This window comes from Miniopterus natalensis, chromosome 5, assembly GCF_054644295.1.
Source record: "Miniopterus natalensis isolate mMinNat1 chromosome 5, mMinNat1.hap1, whole genome shotgun sequence".
In the NCBI taxonomy this organism is placed as follows: Eukaryota; Metazoa; Chordata; class Mammalia; order Chiroptera; family Miniopteridae; genus Miniopterus; species Miniopterus natalensis.
Window position 1 is genome coordinate 86,405,983 of NC_142085.1, and position 20,337 is coordinate 86,426,319.

Below are 20,337 nucleotides of genomic sequence, written 5' to 3' on the forward strand. Positions count from 1 at the left end.
CCTTTTAATTGAATTCCCTTTTAATTTTCACAGTGGTGTCTAGTTAAATATGCATGTTGGTGCTGGTGGTTTCCTGAAGCTCTGAACTAGATCTGGTTCTCAAAACCAACATGGTTATTTAACCCTTTTCGTCTGGGCGCCAGCAGGGACTTCCTCAGTGTAATCCCATAGTATTTGAATAATTAGAAGGTAGTAATGAGGATTTAATTAGTCCTTGAGATATGCTGGAAGCAGAGCCACTAAGAACTTTCCCTTTTGGACACGACCGCAAGCAGAACGGCGCCGCTGCAGGGCTGCGATGAGCTGGAGATGTGTTCTGTGGCTGGAGGCGGTTCTTGGGCACCGCGCTGTGACCGTGGGGTCTGCACGGCGTGTCCTGAGTGAGATCTCCCAGAATTAATGAAAGCACCCGGCCGACCTCCATTCCTGTCCACCTCCGTGACAGCCTCCCCGCCCCCTCCTGTTTAAACAGCTGCAGTGAAGGTGCGCGGGATCGCGGTGTGGGGAGCGCCCTCCGACGAGCCGGGGGAGCCGGACGTTGATTTTCCCGGTAGCTGCAGGACAAGGAGAACAGAAGCAAGTGTTGCAGTTTCATACATGTCAAGAATTTAAACCACACTCACTCCTTCACAGCTGTGTGTCAGAAGAGTGACAAAATTCTCATGTTTGGAATATGATCTTTGCAGTGATATTTATCAGTAGCTCCATTTTTATAAATATACATAGTGATATCCAGGGAAAGTGGGTAGCAGATGGGGTGGGGTCAGGCATGTAGATGGGTTCTTTTAACTTTTTTTTTTCAATTATAGTTTACATTCAGTATTATTTTGTATTAATTTCAGGTGTACAGCTTAGTGGTTAGACAACCATATACTTTTACAAAGTGATCCTCCTGATATTTCGGATACCCACCTGGCACCATACATTGTTATTACAATATTATTGACTATATTCCCTGTGCTGTACTTTATATCCCTGTGAACATTTCGTAACTACCTGTCTGTACTTCTTAATCCCTTCACCTCTTTCACCCAGTCCCCCTCTGGCCATCAGTCTGTTCTGTGCCGCCATAAAAAGGTTCATTAGAACTTCTGCACTTCAGAAGTGTGACGTTTCAGACTAAGTGTGTTACGTAGATTGATTGATTGACTAAGTCTTCATTATTCTTATTTTTTTCTTCTATTGATTGCATGTGTTAACTGCCTTGGTAGAATTTCATTCCTACTCTCATGCTGTATTTTAGCCTTTTTTCAAAGTCTGAATAGAATTCCTCGTCAAATTTCTAGGCATTGTTTGCTTAGGGCAAATCTTTCTGTTACTTTTTAATGCCAAGGGCAAAGAAAAACATTCTCTTAAAATAATTCCAGGGTCTCACTATAAACGAGCCTGAGCTCTGGGGGGCCAGAGCGCATCTTGTTTATACTGCACAGCCATGTGTCTGCAAAAGAGCCTGCGTGGAGTAGGTTCAACAAAGATTGAGCTGGACGGCGGAAAACAAGTCCGCCTTCGCGCCACTCGGAAGTTGCAGATCTCTTCAGAGCACAGAACAACCAAAGGATAAACCGCTCGTTCTTAAATTCATTATGAGGGCTTACGGCATTAATACCACTTCCTCTGGTTTTCCTCTGTGGGCCACTTGCTGTGGTATAAAGTGTTTCTCTCTAGAGATTTTGATTCTGCACCAGATTCCCCCACATTCCCACAGCCCTGCAGGCCTCACACTGAGAGTCTCGCACTAAGTGAATTGTCCAGAGGCCACCTCCAGGCACCCCCCCCACCCACCAAAACCATGCTCTGTATAACCCAGGAATAGTCAGATGGAAGTTTTTTGAAAAGTTGTTTGTTTTTTAATGTATCTTCATTGATTTCAGAGAGAGGAGAGGAGAGGGGGAGAGAGATAGAAACAACGATGAGAGAGCAAGCCCACAACCTGGGCATGTGCCCTGACCAGGAATCAAACCCCGATCTCCTGGATCCTAGATCGATGCTCTACCGCTGAGCCACGCCCAGCTGGGCTGAAAGGCTTTTTATGCTACTTGCTGGTTTCATAGTCATTTTTACACCAAAAATTGGTTTTGAAAATTTTTTTTTTTAATATATCTTTACTGATTTCAGAGAGAGGAAAGCAGAGGGAGAGAGAGAGATAGAAACATCAATGATGAGAGAGTCATTGATCGGCTGCCTCCTGCACGCCCCTGACTGGGGATCGAGCCCACAACCCGGGCATGTGCCCTGACCGGGAATCGAACCCCGATCGCCTGGATCCTATGTCGATGCTCAACCGCTGAACCACATCTGGCCGGGTGGTTTTGAAATTTTTAAAATTACTTTTGAGTATCTTAATTGACCTAACTCCTTAATTGTCGAGAACAGATTAAGTTTGTATAGAAAGGAAGGAGACCACCGAGGTAGTTGTTCAGGAGTCACAGTTAGGGTTTAAGGTTTTCTGTTCTTACCGTCTACAGGAGCTGTTTGTTTCTTTCTGTTGGATTCTGTCTTAAGTAGGACAGTAAATCCGCAGGTGCCAGCGTGTTTCACAGGGTGTACTGGTTGTTAGACCATGTTCTTAATTTACCTTTCTAACTACCCCTGTCTAAAAAGGTGGTCTTCTTTATAGCATCAGGAAACTAAATAAAACGATGCTGCCTGTCAGCACAGGGCATTGTCAGAAGAGAAAAGATACCCCTTTCCTGGTGTATTGTGCGTCAGCGTCGCAGCTTGGTGTGTTAAGGCGTTGATGAACCGACCCCCCACCCCCAGATGCAATTAATTTAGCCTCTGCTCTTAATTGAGGATCCCTTTTTTAATAATCAGTGACAGATGAAATGAACTCAAATGGGAGGCTGTATACAAGAGAGAATATCTAGGAAGCTGTTTCTAATTTCTTCAGCCTCGGCATTCTGGGCTGGATTGTGGACCAAGCCAAAGCTATTGATGAAGGAAATAGCAGTGTAGGACTTGTATTAGAGTTATCGTTAAATTCCTATTAAGTCTATTATTGAGAGATCTGGTCACAAAAAACCTGGGAAAACAAGTAGCACATACAATAAAAGTCAATTTACATTCATTGAGAAAGCATCAATCTAAATCTTAAAAATTTTTAAAGCATAGTTTTGTTAATTTTATTATATGCAGTATTTTCTGAATTGCCAATTTAAGCTTGTTTTTAGTAGTTCACACTCATTTGTAACTGGCCCATCATTCTTCAGTGAGGGTGTTGAGTCACCTTGGTCTCGGGTGAATTCCACATTGCACATCACGGACACTTGTCTGTAACAGTATGTTCCTCCTATGCCGTCGGTCTGGATCTCAGGGAGAGACCATTGTCTGCCCAGCTCCCCAAGCCAGACAGCTACAGGCTTCCTCGGTGCCTCTTCTCCCCTCTCCCCCCACAGTAGTCATCACAGTCTGCAGACATCTCCTTCCTCAGCGTCCACTGTCACAGCCCTGGCCTGGGCCACTATGGTACCTTCACCAACTTCCCAGTATCCTTCCTGTGCAGTTTCATTCCCTTCCTGCCCACTTTCTGTGCTGCGTCCTCATGTTCTTTCCAGAAGATGGATTAGACTGTGTCATTCCCCTTATAGAGGCCTCGAGGAGCTTCCTTCCCTTTGCCTTCCGAGAGGGCTGCACCATGAGCTCGGTCAGGGGCCTTTCCCTAGCCCGCCAGCCTCCCTTCCTGGTCTTCCCTGTCATCATGACAGTCTCCCGCCACAGGGATCCTCTCTGGACCCCTTTGAGGGTATTTATATAAACTCTTCTCTCCCACCCTTTTGCCACCCACACCTCAACCCCCTCCCTACCTTGACATGGGGTCCCCTTGCCTACCTTTACTAAGCCTGAGTGTTCTCAATAGCCTGGCACCTGCGAGGTGCTTGAGTCTGTGTCTGCTGAGTGAACAGATGAATGGAGCCTCACCTGTCACGAATGGTGCTGCCCTGCCACCCTTGTGCAGTCGGGTACCTCTTGGGACCCATTGCTGGGACTGACAGTTGAACCTTCTCCCCAACTAGAGCTCTGTGAGGGCAAGGACCATGTAACCTCATTCAGTTTCGTTACTCCAGTACCTCGTATAGTACATGCTTTTCCTAATCTTCAAGGAGTTTTGGAACCAAAAAATCTCGATTTGGGCTCAGCGTTTACCACTAGCTAGATTTGTGACCTTGGACAATTAGTTAAATCCCTGCTTTCTCAGGTAAACTGAGGATCGGAGTGTCCCATGGATTTGTCACATGAATCAAATGCAATCCTGTGCCCGCCCGAAAGTTATAATACAAAGCACTGTGCAAATATTAATATTAAGCATAAGCATCAGGCCCAAATGACTCAGGTGAGATGTGGGTAGAAATCCTTTAAAAAAGTAGTTGAACCCAGAGGTCCCCAGTTCGATTTCTGGTCAGGGCACATGCCCGGGTTTGGGGTTCAATCCCCAGTAGGGGGCGTGCAGGAGGCAGCCCATCGATCTCTCATCAGTGTTTCTATCTCTCTCTCCCTTTCCCTTCCCCTCTCTCTAAAATCAATTAAAAAAAAAAAAAAAAATATATATATATATATATATATATATATATATATATATATATATATATATATATGCCTCTTCCAGTGCATAGAGACATTCATACGATTGTGTCTGCGCACTGCACTGAAGCGGACTTTTGTAGCTAAAGCCCCACAGATTTGTGTGAGGAAAGGCCACATATATTGCCCCCATCTACCATCTGGACAGTCCTTTTTGCCCTCTCCCGACTCTCATTTTCCCAATGATAGATGATGTCAGAGGCTGAGAGGGTTTTGTGGGGTCAGTAGGCAGAACTTAGGTACTGTCTTCGGTGCCTCCGACTAGGACACTGGTGGCAGGGAAGGAGAGGGCCATTCTGCCAGTTCACCTGATGGCACAGCCGGGAGAACACTGGGGGCCTGGGTCACAACCCTGAACGGGCCGTTAGTTTCTGTCCCCCTCAGAGCAACTCGTGTGAGGAGACGCAGGTAGCAGATAGACGCTGGAGATACTCAGATGTAACAAGAATATGCTTTCACGTCTCTTCTCCTCTGCACGGACTCTGACACCTGTTTGTGATGAGAAACCCCTGTGTGTAGTCGGGGCCCCTCTGCTGAAGTGGTGCGGCGTGGGACCGCTGTTCCCACGAGTGGGGAAGCATCTTTCATTGGGCTAGCTCGAAGAAACAGGCAGTTATTCTGTGGATTTTCAACAGATGCCACCAGGAAAGTAAATTGTCCATGTGCCACAGGAAAGGCGCACTTTGCTTTTTGGTGGCTTGTGGGCCCTGGGTGCCGTGCTGGCGTCCTGACAGGGCAGGAGCCGGTTGCTGCGAGGCGCCCTGAAGGAAGAACTCACACGGTGTGGTGGTTCTGTGCTCCCTGCCCTCCGTTACCCTGGCACGTTCGCGCGCTCCTTTTTCATGGGTCGATGAACTGGGCTTTGGGCTTTGGGCTTCACTACTTTTCCGACAAAAGTTTACGTCTTTAACACTTAGGCTGCAGGATTTGTGGTCTTGCATAAAGAGGGAAAGGAGATACAGTTGAAGGCTAAGATCATGTTAAAATGCCTTCTAGTTTAATTTCCTGAAATTTTCTGGTTTTGTTCCTTATTTATTTGACTTTCTTTCTAAATCAGTTTTCTGCTGCCCTTCAAGTTAGGGGTGCATTTCATTGGCGGTTGTTTACTCCTTCAGTGAGCTCTGGGGGCTGTGACATTGTCGTTGCCCATTTGCATCCATGGAGCTTCCCTCTATTTTCCTGTGTATCAACCCCCCAAATGGGCCTTAAGGCCTAAGTTTGCTTTTCAACTAAGTATAATTTTATTTTATTTTATTTTTTTTTGAGAATTTTTGAAGTACTTCTAAAAATAAATTCTATCTCTGTCTTGTCCAGTAAAGAGGTTTTGCTCCTTTTACCTGCATAGAATTATTCTGCACTCATTTCATCTACCATAGGGAAAGTGGGATTTGTTTATAATGACTATGTAGATCAGTTGCTTTTAATTGGCTTTGATGTGCTAAGTTAAGGATGGGGCGTGGGTGTAGGTGCTTGTGGGTGGGAAGGCGGGATGCGGCATTGTCCTGTGATGTGTTGGCATTTAGTAGCTGGGCTGGGGGAGGCCTTCTAGAAAATGGCCAGATGTTTAACCATTAAAAAGAGCTAACCAGGTAAAGGGCGCCCAGTGACTGCTGGGACTTAGCCAAATGCAGGAACTTCAGCTTCCAAGAGTCTACACTGTGACGCCCACCTTGCTAGTCAGATGATTTTTGTCTCCATCAGTCTCCCAAGCCGTCTAGTTCGAGGCTTCTGGGCCATTCCTACCCACCATCGAGTCTCAGCTCAGGAGGGCTCTTCAAGGAAACCCCCTCGCCCAGTGTGAATCAGTCCTCCAACACCCCACAGCACCTGGGCTCTAGTTTGCATGTGCTCCTCACATGCTGCTTCCAGTTACTTGTTGGGCAGACACGGTTGGCTCAGTGTTTCGTTGGCGTCCAGCACATGCCTGGCACCTGGTTCGGGGCTTGTCATTTTAGTTCATCATTTTTCCTGCTTGGTAAGTTCCAGTTTCTACTCAACTAACTTAGCCTTCCCAGGGCGAGGATCACATCTTTTCCCTTCTTATGCGTTCTTGTTCTACCAGTTTCCTGAGAGCCAGAGTAGAATTGGGCGAGCTGCTGGAAGATTTGTGTGACTTTACTGTGCGTTGTTACCGGCGTGACAGCTTAGATCAGAACTCGCACAGCGAGCGAGGGCCCGGGCGTCACTAAAGAGCAGTAGTCAGGCCTGTGCGTGCCCTGCCCGCTGCCCTCTGGCTTGGGAGAGCGCTGGGCACGTGCTTTCCAGCCGACTGGGAGCAGGACGCGCATTCCCTGCCTTCGTACCCGAGAGAGGCGTCTGACGCCAGCAGGCACGCGGTGCTTCCCGCTGCCTCTTCTCGGAGGGTGATTTCCGCTCGCTCGCCTTTTCCTAGAGGGAGGCTCTGGCTTTTCATTCCGGGAACGTGCCTCTTCATTGGGATGTGTTAGCACAAGTTTGGGGCGGCGTACACATGCAGCGAGGGGCTCAGAAATAGTAAATTCGTTTACAGAAACCTATAGACTTCTGGCTACAGTCTATAAGTCACATTTTCATATGGAGTTTCTAAGGTTTTGGTGGGTCCTCCTGTGTCATATTCCTAGTAATTACCTAAGTTGGTCCTTTTTTCCAGTTTGCATTTTTCACTTTAGGTATTTACTTGGGGCGTATAATTTCGTAATACACCAAGTAGCTCAATACACTGTTGTAATGTGTAGGAGGAAAAGTAGAAGTATTTCTTAAGCTAACCTCTCTTCTAACGTTACATCGGTTTGTTTAGATTATTAGAATATTCATCTTTTTAAGAATACGGGTCTGTCCATGATGGATGTGTTTTTTCGTGGGATTCCTGCGGTCTAGAGTTAAGACATAGCCTCGCCACCAGGAAAGTGGACAGTTGATATCAGCAGCTCTAGAAAAGGAAATAAAAACAGCAGTTAAACAAAATGTTCAGCTTCGTTCACAGTAAGTGAAATACAGAATCATACGCAAATTATAGAATACCTCTGAGCGGGCACATTAAAAACCATGTGCCTTTGGTGAGAGGAATCACTGGTAGGAGGTAGGGATGTCTGGTTTTGAACCCTTTGGAATTTTACTCAGCTACATAAGCATTGGAGTGACGCGGATTCCACATATTTAAATAAAACACAGATGTAGGAATGAAAACTAGCTGTTCATTCTGGTTGGAGACTGCCTCTGAATGCGTGAGGTATTCCGGAGTCAAAAGCTATTCGTGGCCATTTATAAACCAGAGAATTACACCCTAATCTCTCACCTTCGTGTGTCCTGTGGCGGGTGCAGGGCCCTTTCCCTTGTATCTCAGTCGATCTCATAGCAGCCTCACCTTTGTTTTAAGATGAGGAAACTGAGACTCAAATGATTTTTGATTTGCCTAAATTAGTCACACTGCTAATTTGATCAGTACACACTGCAGTATATTTATTTACGTGTCTCTTTTTCCTGCTAGGTTCTGAATTGGTGACAGACAAGACTGTAATCCAGGCCCCTGTTCCATTTGGCTGCCATTAGATGAGTGTGGCTCGGAAAGGAGTCAGGGCCATTATATTTCCTAGGGCCTGTCTGGAAAGGGGTGCATCTAACTGAAAATATAAAACAGGATTTCTATAAGTGGTGCCATTGCAAAAGCGTGCAGAGAAAAAATTAGCTTTCCACATTTCATTTTCTATGGACAGAGGTAGATTCCATGCCCCATGTCACCTTGTCTCCAGGATGTGGAATTTGATGCTGAGACACATTCCATTTGAATTAGCTGTGAGCTCCACACTTTTCAGATCCTTCTCGCATCCTTGATTTTCTGCAGAGTGCCAGCAGTAGTTCAGGTGGAACACGGCGTATGTATTTTTAAGGACAGAAATAAATAGCTTTGCCTAAGTAGAATCTTAGAACTCATTTGAACAAGCCTGAGGCCTGTAGTCAGTGTCCCAGAGGCAGCAATAACTGAGAGTGTACAATACGATCAGAGGTTGTAAGTCCTTCAGCGCGGACACTTCCGTGGTCCAAGTGATGTTTTGTGCTACTTAAAGGGCCTGTGTTTTCCTTACGTGGTGAAGAGGAAAGAGCCATTCTCTGAAAGAGAAGCCACGCAGGCTATACGGAATTGAAACACGTCTTTTATTAAACAGGACTCTGTGAAACTCTCGAGAATTTTAGAGTGAAGCTTGGATAAATATTTCATGTAACATCCTAAGATGCACTCATTTTTAGTAATTTCAGTGCTCTGATTTCTGTTTGTTTTCAGATTTGAAAAAGCAAACATTTTCTCTGCTGATTTATGTCTGGAAGCTGCCAATTGAGCTCAATTTCACAAGGCTTATCTTTATAAATAAATGAAATCGGATAATAAGGAGCAGCTCTCGTACTGTATGTCTGTCTCTTCAGACAGAAGCAGTGTTGGAAGATCTTTTCTTTCCTGGGATGTAAACCGTGATCTCTGTACAGGCCCTGCCCCTGGTAACCCCCTGGCTCCGCTGACCTTGGACTCAGACAGGCCTTCCCCTCCCGCGCCCATAAGACTGGAAGCTCCTGCTCCAGGCCCCCCTGGATCCTGCGGAGCCCCCTCGGCCATCACCCCCCTGGAGCCTCACCTGCGCTGGGCCCGGGGCTGGTTTTCTCATGGCCTGTGCTGGGCGCCGGCTGGGTGACGGTGGCGCTTCTGAGAGGGTGCCTTGATTTGGGGGCCCTTTGTCTAAATGAGATTCCATAGCTCAGTCGCCATTCTTGCCTATGTTTTGATATCTCGGTGCCTCTTGATACCAACCGTGTGCCAAGTACTCTGCCGGGCAGGTGGGATGTAACGTCGAGCACAGCGGTGTTTGCCCTCGTGGGGCTTGTGTGTTAGTGGAGAGGGGTGGACGGGAGCGGGGAAAACACGAGGGAAATGAGGCCGTGACCGTGCTGTGGAGGAAAGCACGTGAGAGGGGGGAAGGGGGTGCCCCGCAGGCTGGCGGCGGGGGGGGGTGCCCTGCGGGCTGGCGGGGGGGGGCACCCACAGTGGAAGCAGCCGCGTAGCTTCTGGGAGGCCGGTGGCTCTGCTGTGCGGAGAAGAAAGGTGGGAACCGGGTCCGAGTGAGGGCGGCGCGGCCGCGCTGCGCCCCGGGACCCGCAGAAACCTCCACGGGCTCCGCGCGAGGGAGACGCCCCCTCGCTTCTCTCCGAGGCCCTGAGAAATCGCTCTGGCAGCTTTGAGGACGGTGATCCAGAGGAACAAAGTGGGCCGTGGGCTGGGGGAGACCCCGCGCGGCGGCCTCTCGGGTGGGGGGACCCGGACGGGGCTGGGGGGGCGCAGCAGAGGCGCCGCCACCAGCCTGGAGCCCGCAGGACCCCAGCGGGCGGGAGGACGAGGCGCGGCGTCGGGGTCCTGGCGGAGCGGTTGCGTGGGTGGCGGTGCCATTGATGGGGACGGGGGGCCACAGGCAGCGCGGTTTGCAGGAGGGGGCCCCGCTCTGCTTTGGGGTATGAAGTACACCCCAACCCACCCGTTGTTCCCAGTTCGCCCCCCGGGAGTGTGAGTTGGGAGCCCACAGGCCTGCGCCGTTGAGGATCCAGGTGCCGCGTTGCTGGTCCGGGAGGTCGGGGGGGACAGTTGTGTGCGGGGCGCTGCGCCGGCCTGGGGGGGGGGCTCAGCGAGGGGCGCAGAGCGCTCCGGGGCGCACAGCGCAGCAGGTGCCTCCCAGCGCGCAGAGCTTGCGGCCAGGGCGCCCCGCTGCCCGTGGGGACCGCACCTGAAACAGGTGAGGGGAACTGGCCGTTCCCGCCTCCTCTCGTTGCCCTAGTGTAGGTCCACGGTCTGCGGGGATCCCAGGAGCTCCAATGAGAGCTCCGAGTGAGGGCCCACGAGGCTCTCCAAAGCCCCCACACCAGGTCGGGATGTTCCTCGATGTCACCCTCTCCCCACCCACCTGCCACACAGTTCCATGCCCATGTTTGTCACCCGCATTGATGTTTCCGTTTATTTCCTACCCAGGTTTTATGGCAGGCACACAAAGAAACCCTCAGATGTCTCAGTATGGACCTCAGCAGACAGGCCCCTCCATGTCGCCTCACCCCTCTCCTGGAGGCCAGATGCACCCTGGAATCGGCAGCTTCCAGCAGAGCAACTCAAGTGGGACGTATGGTCCGCAGATGAGCCAGTATGGACCACAAGGTAAAAAAAGAAAAGAGAAAACATGGTTCCGAGTGGGTTGCAGTAGTTTGTAGAAATTTTGTTGATGTGTTAGCTCTTTAAGATCTGAGCATTGTAAACATCTTTTAAGATCCCGTGGTGTGTTGCCTGACGGATTTGTGAGGTTAATGCAAACCCACAGGCTGTTAGGTGCCCGCCATGATGGGAAGCACTGTAGCACCCCTTCTTTAAGCCCCGTGCCTCAGCCCCTGCAGTAAGAGCCTCCACACGCGTTGCTAACAAGGGTGTAATCCTGGTTTCTGTAAGGAGCTCTAAGCGCTTGTTGAAAGACACAGGCCTTGTCCTCAAAGTTTCTCACTTAAAACTTGGGCTTTGTTATGTTGAATTCTGATTTTGCCCCCTCCTCTCCTCCGTGTAATTATCTTTTCAATAATATGCTCACTCTTCAGAAGGATGTCGTCCCCTTAAATCTTCTTTCTCCCAGTTTGTCTCCAAAGCACTAGATCAGGTAAATAGTAGCTCTGTCTCTCTCTTAGAAGACGAGACAAAGCTGAAATGGACACATCTTTCAAAGAGGAAAATTAGGTAAGAGTAGAAAAATAAGTGGACTCATGCCCAAAATGCCCTGTTTACATACGCCTTCCTGGAAGTCAATGTCTGCTTTGTCATATACTGTAGAATCGTTTCATCAAGGTTTTAAACCTGATAGATTTTTTTTTTCCTAAGTCACTTTTGGCAGCAAGGCATTTGAATTTAGCACCTTTTTTATATTTTGTTTATTTGAATTAGACATTAATGGGTAATTTAGAGAGAAGGCGATAATCTGGCAACATTCCCAGAGTTTCCTCACTTTTGAAAATACCAGGACTATTCTAAGTGAAGATAGTGAGTTCCCTCTAGAGAACTGTGTAAAATGTTTATACCTCCCAACAGAGTCAGGTGTGCTGCGTGCAAGGCTTATTTCCCAGAGGCCTTTGCACCTGATGGTTTAGCGAATCATCACTGTTGAGTGAGTGCCCACAAGCCACACAGTGCTGCGCGGGGACCCAGGCACCTTCTCAGCTTTACCTGCTGCTTCTCAGAAAAGCTTTCCCGGGTGTTTGATAGCATTTTGCAGTTTGAAGGTTGACTTATCTTGTTTGTTAAAGATCTCTTTCTGAAGTACCTTCAGTACTACTGGGGTGACCTCATTTCCTTGCCTTACACTTTATTCTATTACGTGCCAACTGTTTCTGTTAGGAAAATTATTTGAGAGGCCCCACACATAATGCTTTCTTCGTGGCCCCTTCCTGCCTGTCTATGCACGTGGTCAGAGTGGATATGACCTGGGGTTTTCCCTAATCCCCTTTCTACTGCATCATGAATGGTTTTCCATGTTATTAACTGCAGTGAGCCCTGAGAATTTACGTCCCAGTGGACAGGACCATGAACTACTTCTCCGAGAGAGAGGCTGCTACCTGCTGCGCCCTTGCCCGGCATGGTGGCTTGTCATCACAACTGAGTTTCTTTGGCTGTCGTGAAAAGAAGAAAATGTTAGTGAAAGTGGAAAGCAGATGATAAGTTGTGAGCAGCACAGGAAGTGTGGGCTTTTGCTCAGAATGTAACAGACATGGTCAGGGCCTTGGTCTCAGAACTGGGGGTAGCCAGCTGCAGGCCTAAGACTCAACCACTGAAACTCACAGGCTTCTTGGAGCTTTCAGTTGGTCTCTCTGCTCTTAAATAACTCACTCCTGCAACCTCGCCCCCTGCTGTTCTCACAGGGGGAGGAGGACTGTCTGACAAGTCTTGTGAACTAAGGAAACGCTTACACATAGGAGTTAGTAACGGGGGGATAATTTCTATAGAATAATGGACTTCCTCAGTTTTCTGGAATTGTTGCCCACTAAGATCCTTAGTTTAAGAGCACTGAACCTAAGCGGCTCATCCAGGCTGCTGTGTCCTGCGACAGTTTCAGACTCTCTGGGAATTGCTTTTCCGAGAGAAAATGGGATTATGTTACCTTGGAAGTTGCCTCTAATTCTAACATTCAGTGAGTCTGAATTCTGCTTCAGCTCTGGAGCCTCTGATACTGGGGCAGCCCAGTGGATCCGCTGCGTAGCATTTTGATTGTAGAGTAAGGTTTTGTTTTGAAGTTTCTCTAAGGCACGTGTCCTGAGTTTAGGTCGGCATTGGAAACAATTTGAAATAAGGATGCTCATTTCCATACTCAGCACTTTCTAACTTTGAAAGAAAGTGTCTGAGTTTCTGCTTCACCTTTTCCCAGGTGACATCTCCAGCGTGCTCCACTGTGAGGCGTGTACCCTCCCAGTTCCTTAACTGGTTCCAAGTACCAGGGGCTTAAAATTGAAGTCCTGCTGCTCTAACCAAACCAGAATTGCTCACCTTCCCTCCTCGTGTCCTCTCCTCAGCAAACACTAACCAATAGGAAATTACGGTTGTAACACATTTTACTCAGTTCAGTCAAGTTCTTACCTTTGCATTTCTCTCTTTGTTGATCCTTTTAAACAGGGTCCCAAGTGAAGTATTTTTCCCCTTCTTTTAACTACTGAAATTATTAATGAGACACTCAGCTTGCATCTGTGATGTATGTTGTAAATCTCTGGAAAGAATCGCTGTGCAGTGACCCCCAGAGGTCAACCGTGTCACCTGTTTGTTCTAACTCGGTGACTTTCTCCTGGTTTAGTTTTGTTTTTAAGAGATCTGGGGGAGAGGGGGTCTTTGCAGTCTCTCTTTGCTGACTATTTTATTGTCAGGAGCAGCTTCTCCAAAATTGTTACTAATGATAACAACCAACATGTATCAAATGTTACCATGTCCCAAGTCCTGTTCTATATTAACTTCTTGGAACATGCTGTTATTACTCCACTTGACAGATGAAGAAACTGAGGCAACAGCAGGTAAACACCTTCACCAGGATACACAGTGGTCATTATCTCCATGTTGCAAATGAGCAGGTTAAGTAATTTACCCACAGCTACTAGGTGACAGAGCCAGGGTTCGGAGCAAGGAAGACGTAGGCCACTCATCCTTCACCGGCGGGTCGTGTCCCACGCCTTGAATGTGCCCTCTGCACTGGCTCATTTGTTCAGTGAGCCACGAGGGGAACAAAAGACAAGCTACTTGCCTTCAAGGAGCAAGGAACAGTGTTTGGGAAGTACAACAACAATACTAGAGATTAAGAGGAAAAAAATCCTGTGAAGTTAAGGGGAAATTTTTAGAAATGTGTATTGTAAAACCTAAATTATTAAATACACAAATGGGATGAAGCCAACATAAATGTGTGAAAATGTTTAATTATAGTATATTTTATGAACTAGTACTTTTCTACCTTCAAGCAAGTATGTAATAACTACTCTTACAAAGTGCTTGCAAGCAAAGAGAGGGCCACAGGGACTTGCTTTAATAAATAGGAAGAAATTATGTAATTGACATGCTGATGATCAGCAGATGAACTTGTAGGGGAAGAGGGGAGCCGGGAACAGCTTCCCAGAGGCGGCCTCGTTTGTTTCTGTGGACTCGGGAGCAGTGTCCGCCACACTGTCCACAAGCACCTCACATATTTGTGACTAATGTGAAAAACGAAGGTCTGGCCTTAGTTGCTGTGAATAAGGAACATTGCAGGGTGCAGCCAGCAGTAGTCTGAGCCTGGCCGCTTCCGGCTGTCACTCATCGCACGACAGTGTCCAGGCCGCCGCGTGCAGCTGCGCAAGGTGCACACGGTGCGGCCCTGGTTGTGCGCCTCCGTTTGTAGAATGTGTGTCTTTGGAAGCAGAGAACTTATAAGTAGGTGGGTCTGATGGGCCTTTTATTTCTAAATCACATTGAAAAAGATGTTTTTCAGACAGGTTAAAGGTTTTTCTCTAAAATAGGTGCCATCTGAAACCTTCCTTCCCCCTTCATTAAAAAACGTTCCTCATAAACTCAGCAAAGGCGAACTTGAAATGATGCCTAGTTGAAATGAATGCAGTTCCAAAATGGTGAGTTTCACAGAAATCATAACGGTTTCCGTTCAAGAGGAACAATATGTAAATGTTGCTAGTTGGCGACCCCCCAGCTATTGGAGAGAGAGCACCTTGCAGGCCGTGACAACCTCGGTGTCACCATGACCCAGGATTTTAGTTTCCACTCTGGTCAGTCCAGAACCTCACCTTATTATTGAATTAAGCTGAATTCAGCCTCTCTCCTGCAGCAGTGGCTGTGTCTGCCACCTGGGCTCGCTCCCCCCAGTGCTGCAGATGACAGGATCCTGTTTCCAAAGGCTGGCGCGGGTCACACCCTCCTCAGCTCACTCCTTTCTTTCTTGAAATGGGTTGTAATACACTGGCTATGTTACAGCTTTCTATTACCCTAACCTTATTTTACAGTTAAATGGACAGTGCTAGGCTAAAGTATTAATCCCATATTCTGTACTGCTTTGTCATTAGAGAAATATTCAGAATATCTTACTAATATGAGAAAAAGTAAATTGAAGTAGGTCATTTTATAGCCAAAGGAAGTTTATGCAGTCCTTTAATGCTCAAATTTAGCCTTCAGGTTACAAGATTTAAGCATGAATTTTTCTTAACAGATTGATAGTTATCATGAGTCTATCAAAACCTGGGAATTAGGAAAGAAATGAAAATTTAAGGCACAAATCAGCTTACAATTAAAAAGAAAGGAAAAAGTAAAAACATAAAGCAACTTTAATTTTTAGTGTGAAGCTAGTCATTATAAGTAATTGAATTAAATTAATATTGCTAATTAAAGTCAGCAGCATTCACTCCCCTCGCCCAGTGACTAAGCCGCCTCCTTGCAACATCTTCATCACTGGCCTTTAACTCTGCTCCAGGTCTGGGTCACGACGATCCTGGCCAGCAGTGTAGAAACACAGGATGTGGGCGTGCAGCTTTACCTTACATCTTAGCAGATGCCGTTACCTGTCTTTTCAAATGTGGAATCACAATTTACTAACTCTAAGAGGGGCACCAAATGTCCTTTCAGAAAGGGCCCTTGGCCATTACGCAAGCAGAGCAGAGCTCTCCCTCCAGGGGGCGCCATTCCCACATGGTCTCCGTGGCCTAGCGCAGGGCACAGCAGCTGAGCCCGGGAAGGACGCAGGTGCTCAAGCAGTGTGTGACAGCGGGGACTCTCAGATGCCCCTAAATTTGGCTCTTGAGTTAAGATAATACCTGTTTATGTTTGTTCTGTCAATGCTTTTTCTCATATTTACTTTATTTGAGAAATAAATTGGAATGTCTGCATCATGAAAGTAAAATTTGACATGACACAGTATATAGTAAAAAGATAATTCCACTTATCAAAAAGTTATATTGTTAATATTGGAACAGTTTGTGTCTGTCCCATGACATTCTGTCTATTCATTGTTTGTGTCCAACAGTAATTATTGTTAGTGTCATGTGGTTTCCCCCCCCACAGCAAATAAAATAGATAATCTTGTATTTTACCCATTTTATAGATGAGGAAACTGGCCTTTGGAATGACAAGTAGCTCTCTGAAGGTCACCTATGCAGCAGAAGTTTATACCCCTGCCCTTGGGGTCCTGAGGTCAGATACTGGCATCTGACTGGGCACATATGTCCCCTGGGCCTGTGTGTGATGTCAGTTTTGGGGATAGCTGTTTCTGCGAAGATCCGCCCCTGTTGTGGGAGAGGCAGCCAGCAGGCACACAGCCCGCTTCCCCAGAGTGGCTCTCGGTCACCCCGTCCAAGACACCCTCCCTCCTGCTGTGTGTGAGCTCTCCCTGCTGCTTTTCTCTTCACAGCGCTCAGCACTGTCGGACATTGTCTAGATTTACTTCTTTGCCTACCTGATGCCCACCAGGATGTCAGCTCCTTCCTTTGTTTACCACTGAGTCCCCAGCCATTAGCCCAGAGCTGGCATAAGAGGCTCTGAAGAGCTGTTCCCTAAACCAGTGAAGACAGTGAGTCCCAGAGACATGGGTACACCTCCTTGTCTGCCTGGATGCTCGGTGGCGATTCGGTGGACTAAATGCTTAAGAATTGTCTTTGGGAAGTGAAGCTAAGGACCATTTTTTTCTGTTTCTCTCTATGCTTCTATATTTTCTGCATCGAGCTTATATTACTATATAATTAAATTTTTAAACAGTTAACTTTTATGACATAATATAGAAAAAACTTACCAAAGGTGAAATGCTGAAGTCCTACTATCAAGTAATAGGTCTTTCCTGCTCTTTTACAAGCTTGGTGTAATAGTATAACTTTTACATTTTGAAGACTTTTTAAAATGCATGTTGACCTCAGAAAAATATGGTGCCTTATATATCAGTTCGAAACAAATTGTCTCTATATCCACAAATAGTAAGCTTTATGCCCTTACTTGGGGTGACCAAGCTTTCACTTGGAGCCTGCATGTGTGGTCTCCTCACTACTCAGTCGGTCTCCCTCAAAGCGGTGCCTAAAGGAGCCGCATTGTGTGGTCAGCCTGGGGGAAGGTGTTTGAAATAGGGCTTTTGTTTTTACACGGAAAGGATCTTACCTAAATATGGTAACCTGTGCAGAATGCTCAAAGTCATTTGTCATTAGGGAAATGAAAATTAAAGCCACAGTGATATCCACTACACCCCGATTGGAATGGCTAATGGTATTCTGATTGGCAATATCAAGGACATAGGACAATTAGAAGTCAGACATTTTTGGGAGGAGTTTCTCATAAGTTAAACATGCACTTACCACACAACCCAGCACTCTCAATCCTAGGTTTTTTCAAGAGAAATGAAACATGTCCACACAAAGACCTGTATGCAAATGTTAGCAGCTTTATTCATAATTGCCCAAAACTGGAAACAACCCAAGTGTCCACAGCATGGGACACTGCTCAGCAACAAAAGGGAACAAACTACTGATGTACGACAATACGGGTGAATTTCAAAAGCTCAATTCTAAGTGAAAGGAGCCAGACACAAGTGCTGCACACATACGACTCTATTTATATGACGACGCGGAGAAGGCAGAACTGCGGGAGCAGAAATCAGATCGGCGGTTGCCAGGACTGGGAACGAGATTGACCACAAAACGGCACCTTTTTGTCATGATAGAAATATCCCATGTCTTGACTGTGCTGGTGGTTGCAGGACTGTATATGGTGGTTATTGTATCTAAATTCCAACTCAGTAAACCTGACTTAAAGTAATATTATGTAGGCCCCAGCCAGGTAGCTCAGTTGGTTAGAGCATTGTCTAGGATGTGCCAAAGATGTGGGTTCCATCCCCAGTCAGAGCGCATACGAGAAGCAACCAGTGATGCTTAAGTAAGTGGACCAACAAACGATGTCTCTCTCCCTCTCTTTTTCTCTCAAAAAATTTAAAAAGTAATGTTATGTAGTAGATGGCTATAAAAAGTGGTGAATGTCTTTGACTAGACAACAAGATAAAAGCATAGTTTGCTCTAATTCACAAATACATTGATCATGAAATGTAGCTAATATCCACTTATTCTTTCCCACCCAAGGTAAGGTGTCTGTCCTGTGATCGGTGCACCATTGTTACCCTCCACGGCATAGGGCGTAATACAGAACATTCTGTGCTCATGGTAATTACTGAGTGACTGAAACAGAAGCAAAATTTCCTCTGAGTGGAAACATTTAATAGTTCAACAAAAGCAGTAAGCTTGGACTATGGATTGTAACTAGCAAATTTAAGTGTTCTAGAGTCGGGTATAGACTTTTGTGACCCTCCTGTAATAGTGGTGGTGACTGGAATAGAGTCCGGCTCCCGCTTCCTCTGTCTGCTGCGCGAATCTCGCTCCTGGTGGGTTGGACTCTGAATTCACTTGGTGACCAATTTCCCGAAGCTGGTATGCCAAGATGAACCCACTTGAAAACTGCGGGCTCTTGGACTTGGCTGCAGGGCCCGTCCAGCTGAGGTGGGCTGGCCCGGCATCTGCTGCCTGCGTTCTGCTGCATGCCGGATCCATCTGTTTTCTGTCAGAGCCGGTGCCAAGAAATTACTAATCTATTAGAGAAACGGGAGTAAGACCGCACTCATCCTGGCTTTTCCTCTCCTGTGCTGCCTCGCTTACATATTTGGGTTTTGTTTATTTGGGGGAGAAAGATACATTGTCAGCTGGGCAAAGAGCGGGGGCCATGAATCTTCTTTCGCTCCTTCCCACACAATTTTATAAGATGATGGGGAAAAGGTCGTATTAATGGTTATTGATAATATGATTGTTGGTGGTGACACCACCTGCATTTACCAGGTAACTGTTCGGCACTGTGCCAGTCAGTTCCTACGTATTCCTGATTCTTGTCATTACTTTTCAGATGGTTGGGCTGATACTCAGAAAGGCTGGGTAACTTATCCAAGGTTGTGCCTCTAGGAAGCATCAGAACTGACATCCAAACCCACATCCTAGAGCCCATGCCGTAGTCACGGCTGCCTCGGGCCATCTGAAGCCTTTAGAACCCACTTTCCTCTGGCTCCTGAGGCCACGGGGAAAGCCTACAGTGCATTAAGAAGAAACGGGGACTTTGTATTTCTTCTACCAACCAGAGAGGCCTCCATGGTGAGGACATGCTCCCAACATGAACTGACGCGTGCCAGTCATAGGTCAGCCGACTGGCTGAGGATAAGTGGGCTGGGAGCCCCGCATTCAGTGGCTCCCTGAGAACCAGCACGTGCGTGTGTGCGTGTGCCCGTGGGCACGGTGGCTGTGCCACCTGGGTACAGAGCGCTTCCTGCTGAGACGAAGCCCAGCTGCGAGGCTGAGCACAGTATTGAAACAACTCCTCTCTCTCTAGTATATACCATGCCCAGAAAGGGTGGAGGCGGGTGGACTCCAGGGACTGAGCACCCGGTCATGTCTTTCCTGTGTTCGCTGAAGCACACCCCTGACTGCCAGCTAAACCCCAGGGTGACAACTTTCTCAGTCCCAGCTGTGAGCAGAGTTAACGAAGTCAGGAGCCTTCCTCCCTGATGACACTGCGCGGCGGGCCTCAGCTGCAGTGGCCGCGTCGAAGCGCCTGTTTTCCAAAACAAGGTTAAAGTGTCATTTAATTTCCTTCGAAAGCAGAGAGTGCGTATGTTTTCACTGCATAAAGTTTCTTACCAAATGAGTCACCAAATGAGCATTGGGGGCAAGTGGAAACTAGCTACAGAGTCATAGCATGAATATGTGAATTAATTTCATTTGCATTCAAACTGTGAATGAGTTTATTTTTAATAAAAGCCAGAGCCAGAAAGGAGCACTAGATTTCAGTGAGGTCAGGTAATGTGGACGCCGGGGCCTGAGGTCAGGAGGGGAGGAGACGTGTTCGTTCTGCTCACAGGAAAGAGCTCCACCGGCTGGTGTGTTGAGGACTCGGTGGCGGGCAGGGCTCAGCAGCCCGCCCACTGCTCCGCGGCCCTCCCTGCCAGGGTGGTAAGCAGAGGGCACCCTTTCCGCCAGGATGGTGAGCGGGAGGGCAGACCTTATGTGGTCCCGTGGGATGGGAGAGGCAGAGGCACCTTAAGAACCCTTGGTAAAGAATGTTGAAACTGAGGGACAGTGACTTTCTTCTACCTTTTGCTTGAAACAGTGTAAGCTTGGTTATTTCTGCAAAGGCGGAGTAGGGTTTCTTCATGAAAAGGCAGCTGAATTTGAGGAGCTGGCCGTGAAGGCCTG

General features: G+C 47.3%; 1 protein-coding gene across 3 annotated transcripts in view; it reads left to right on the forward strand.

Annotated features, from left to right (window-relative positions):
* ARID1B (AT-rich interaction domain 1B) overlaps nucleotides 1–20,337 on the forward strand; it is a 346,830-nt gene that overhangs the window by 270,890 nt on the left and 55,603 nt on the right. For all 3 annotated transcript variants that reach the window (XM_087817708.1, XM_087817709.1, XM_087817710.1), the window contains exon 7: nucleotides 10,562–10,741. In XM_087817708.1, the coding sequence (XP_087673834.1) occupies nucleotides 10,562–10,741 (180 nt within the window). The remainder of the gene's footprint in view (nucleotides 1–10,561; nucleotides 10,742–20,337) is intronic.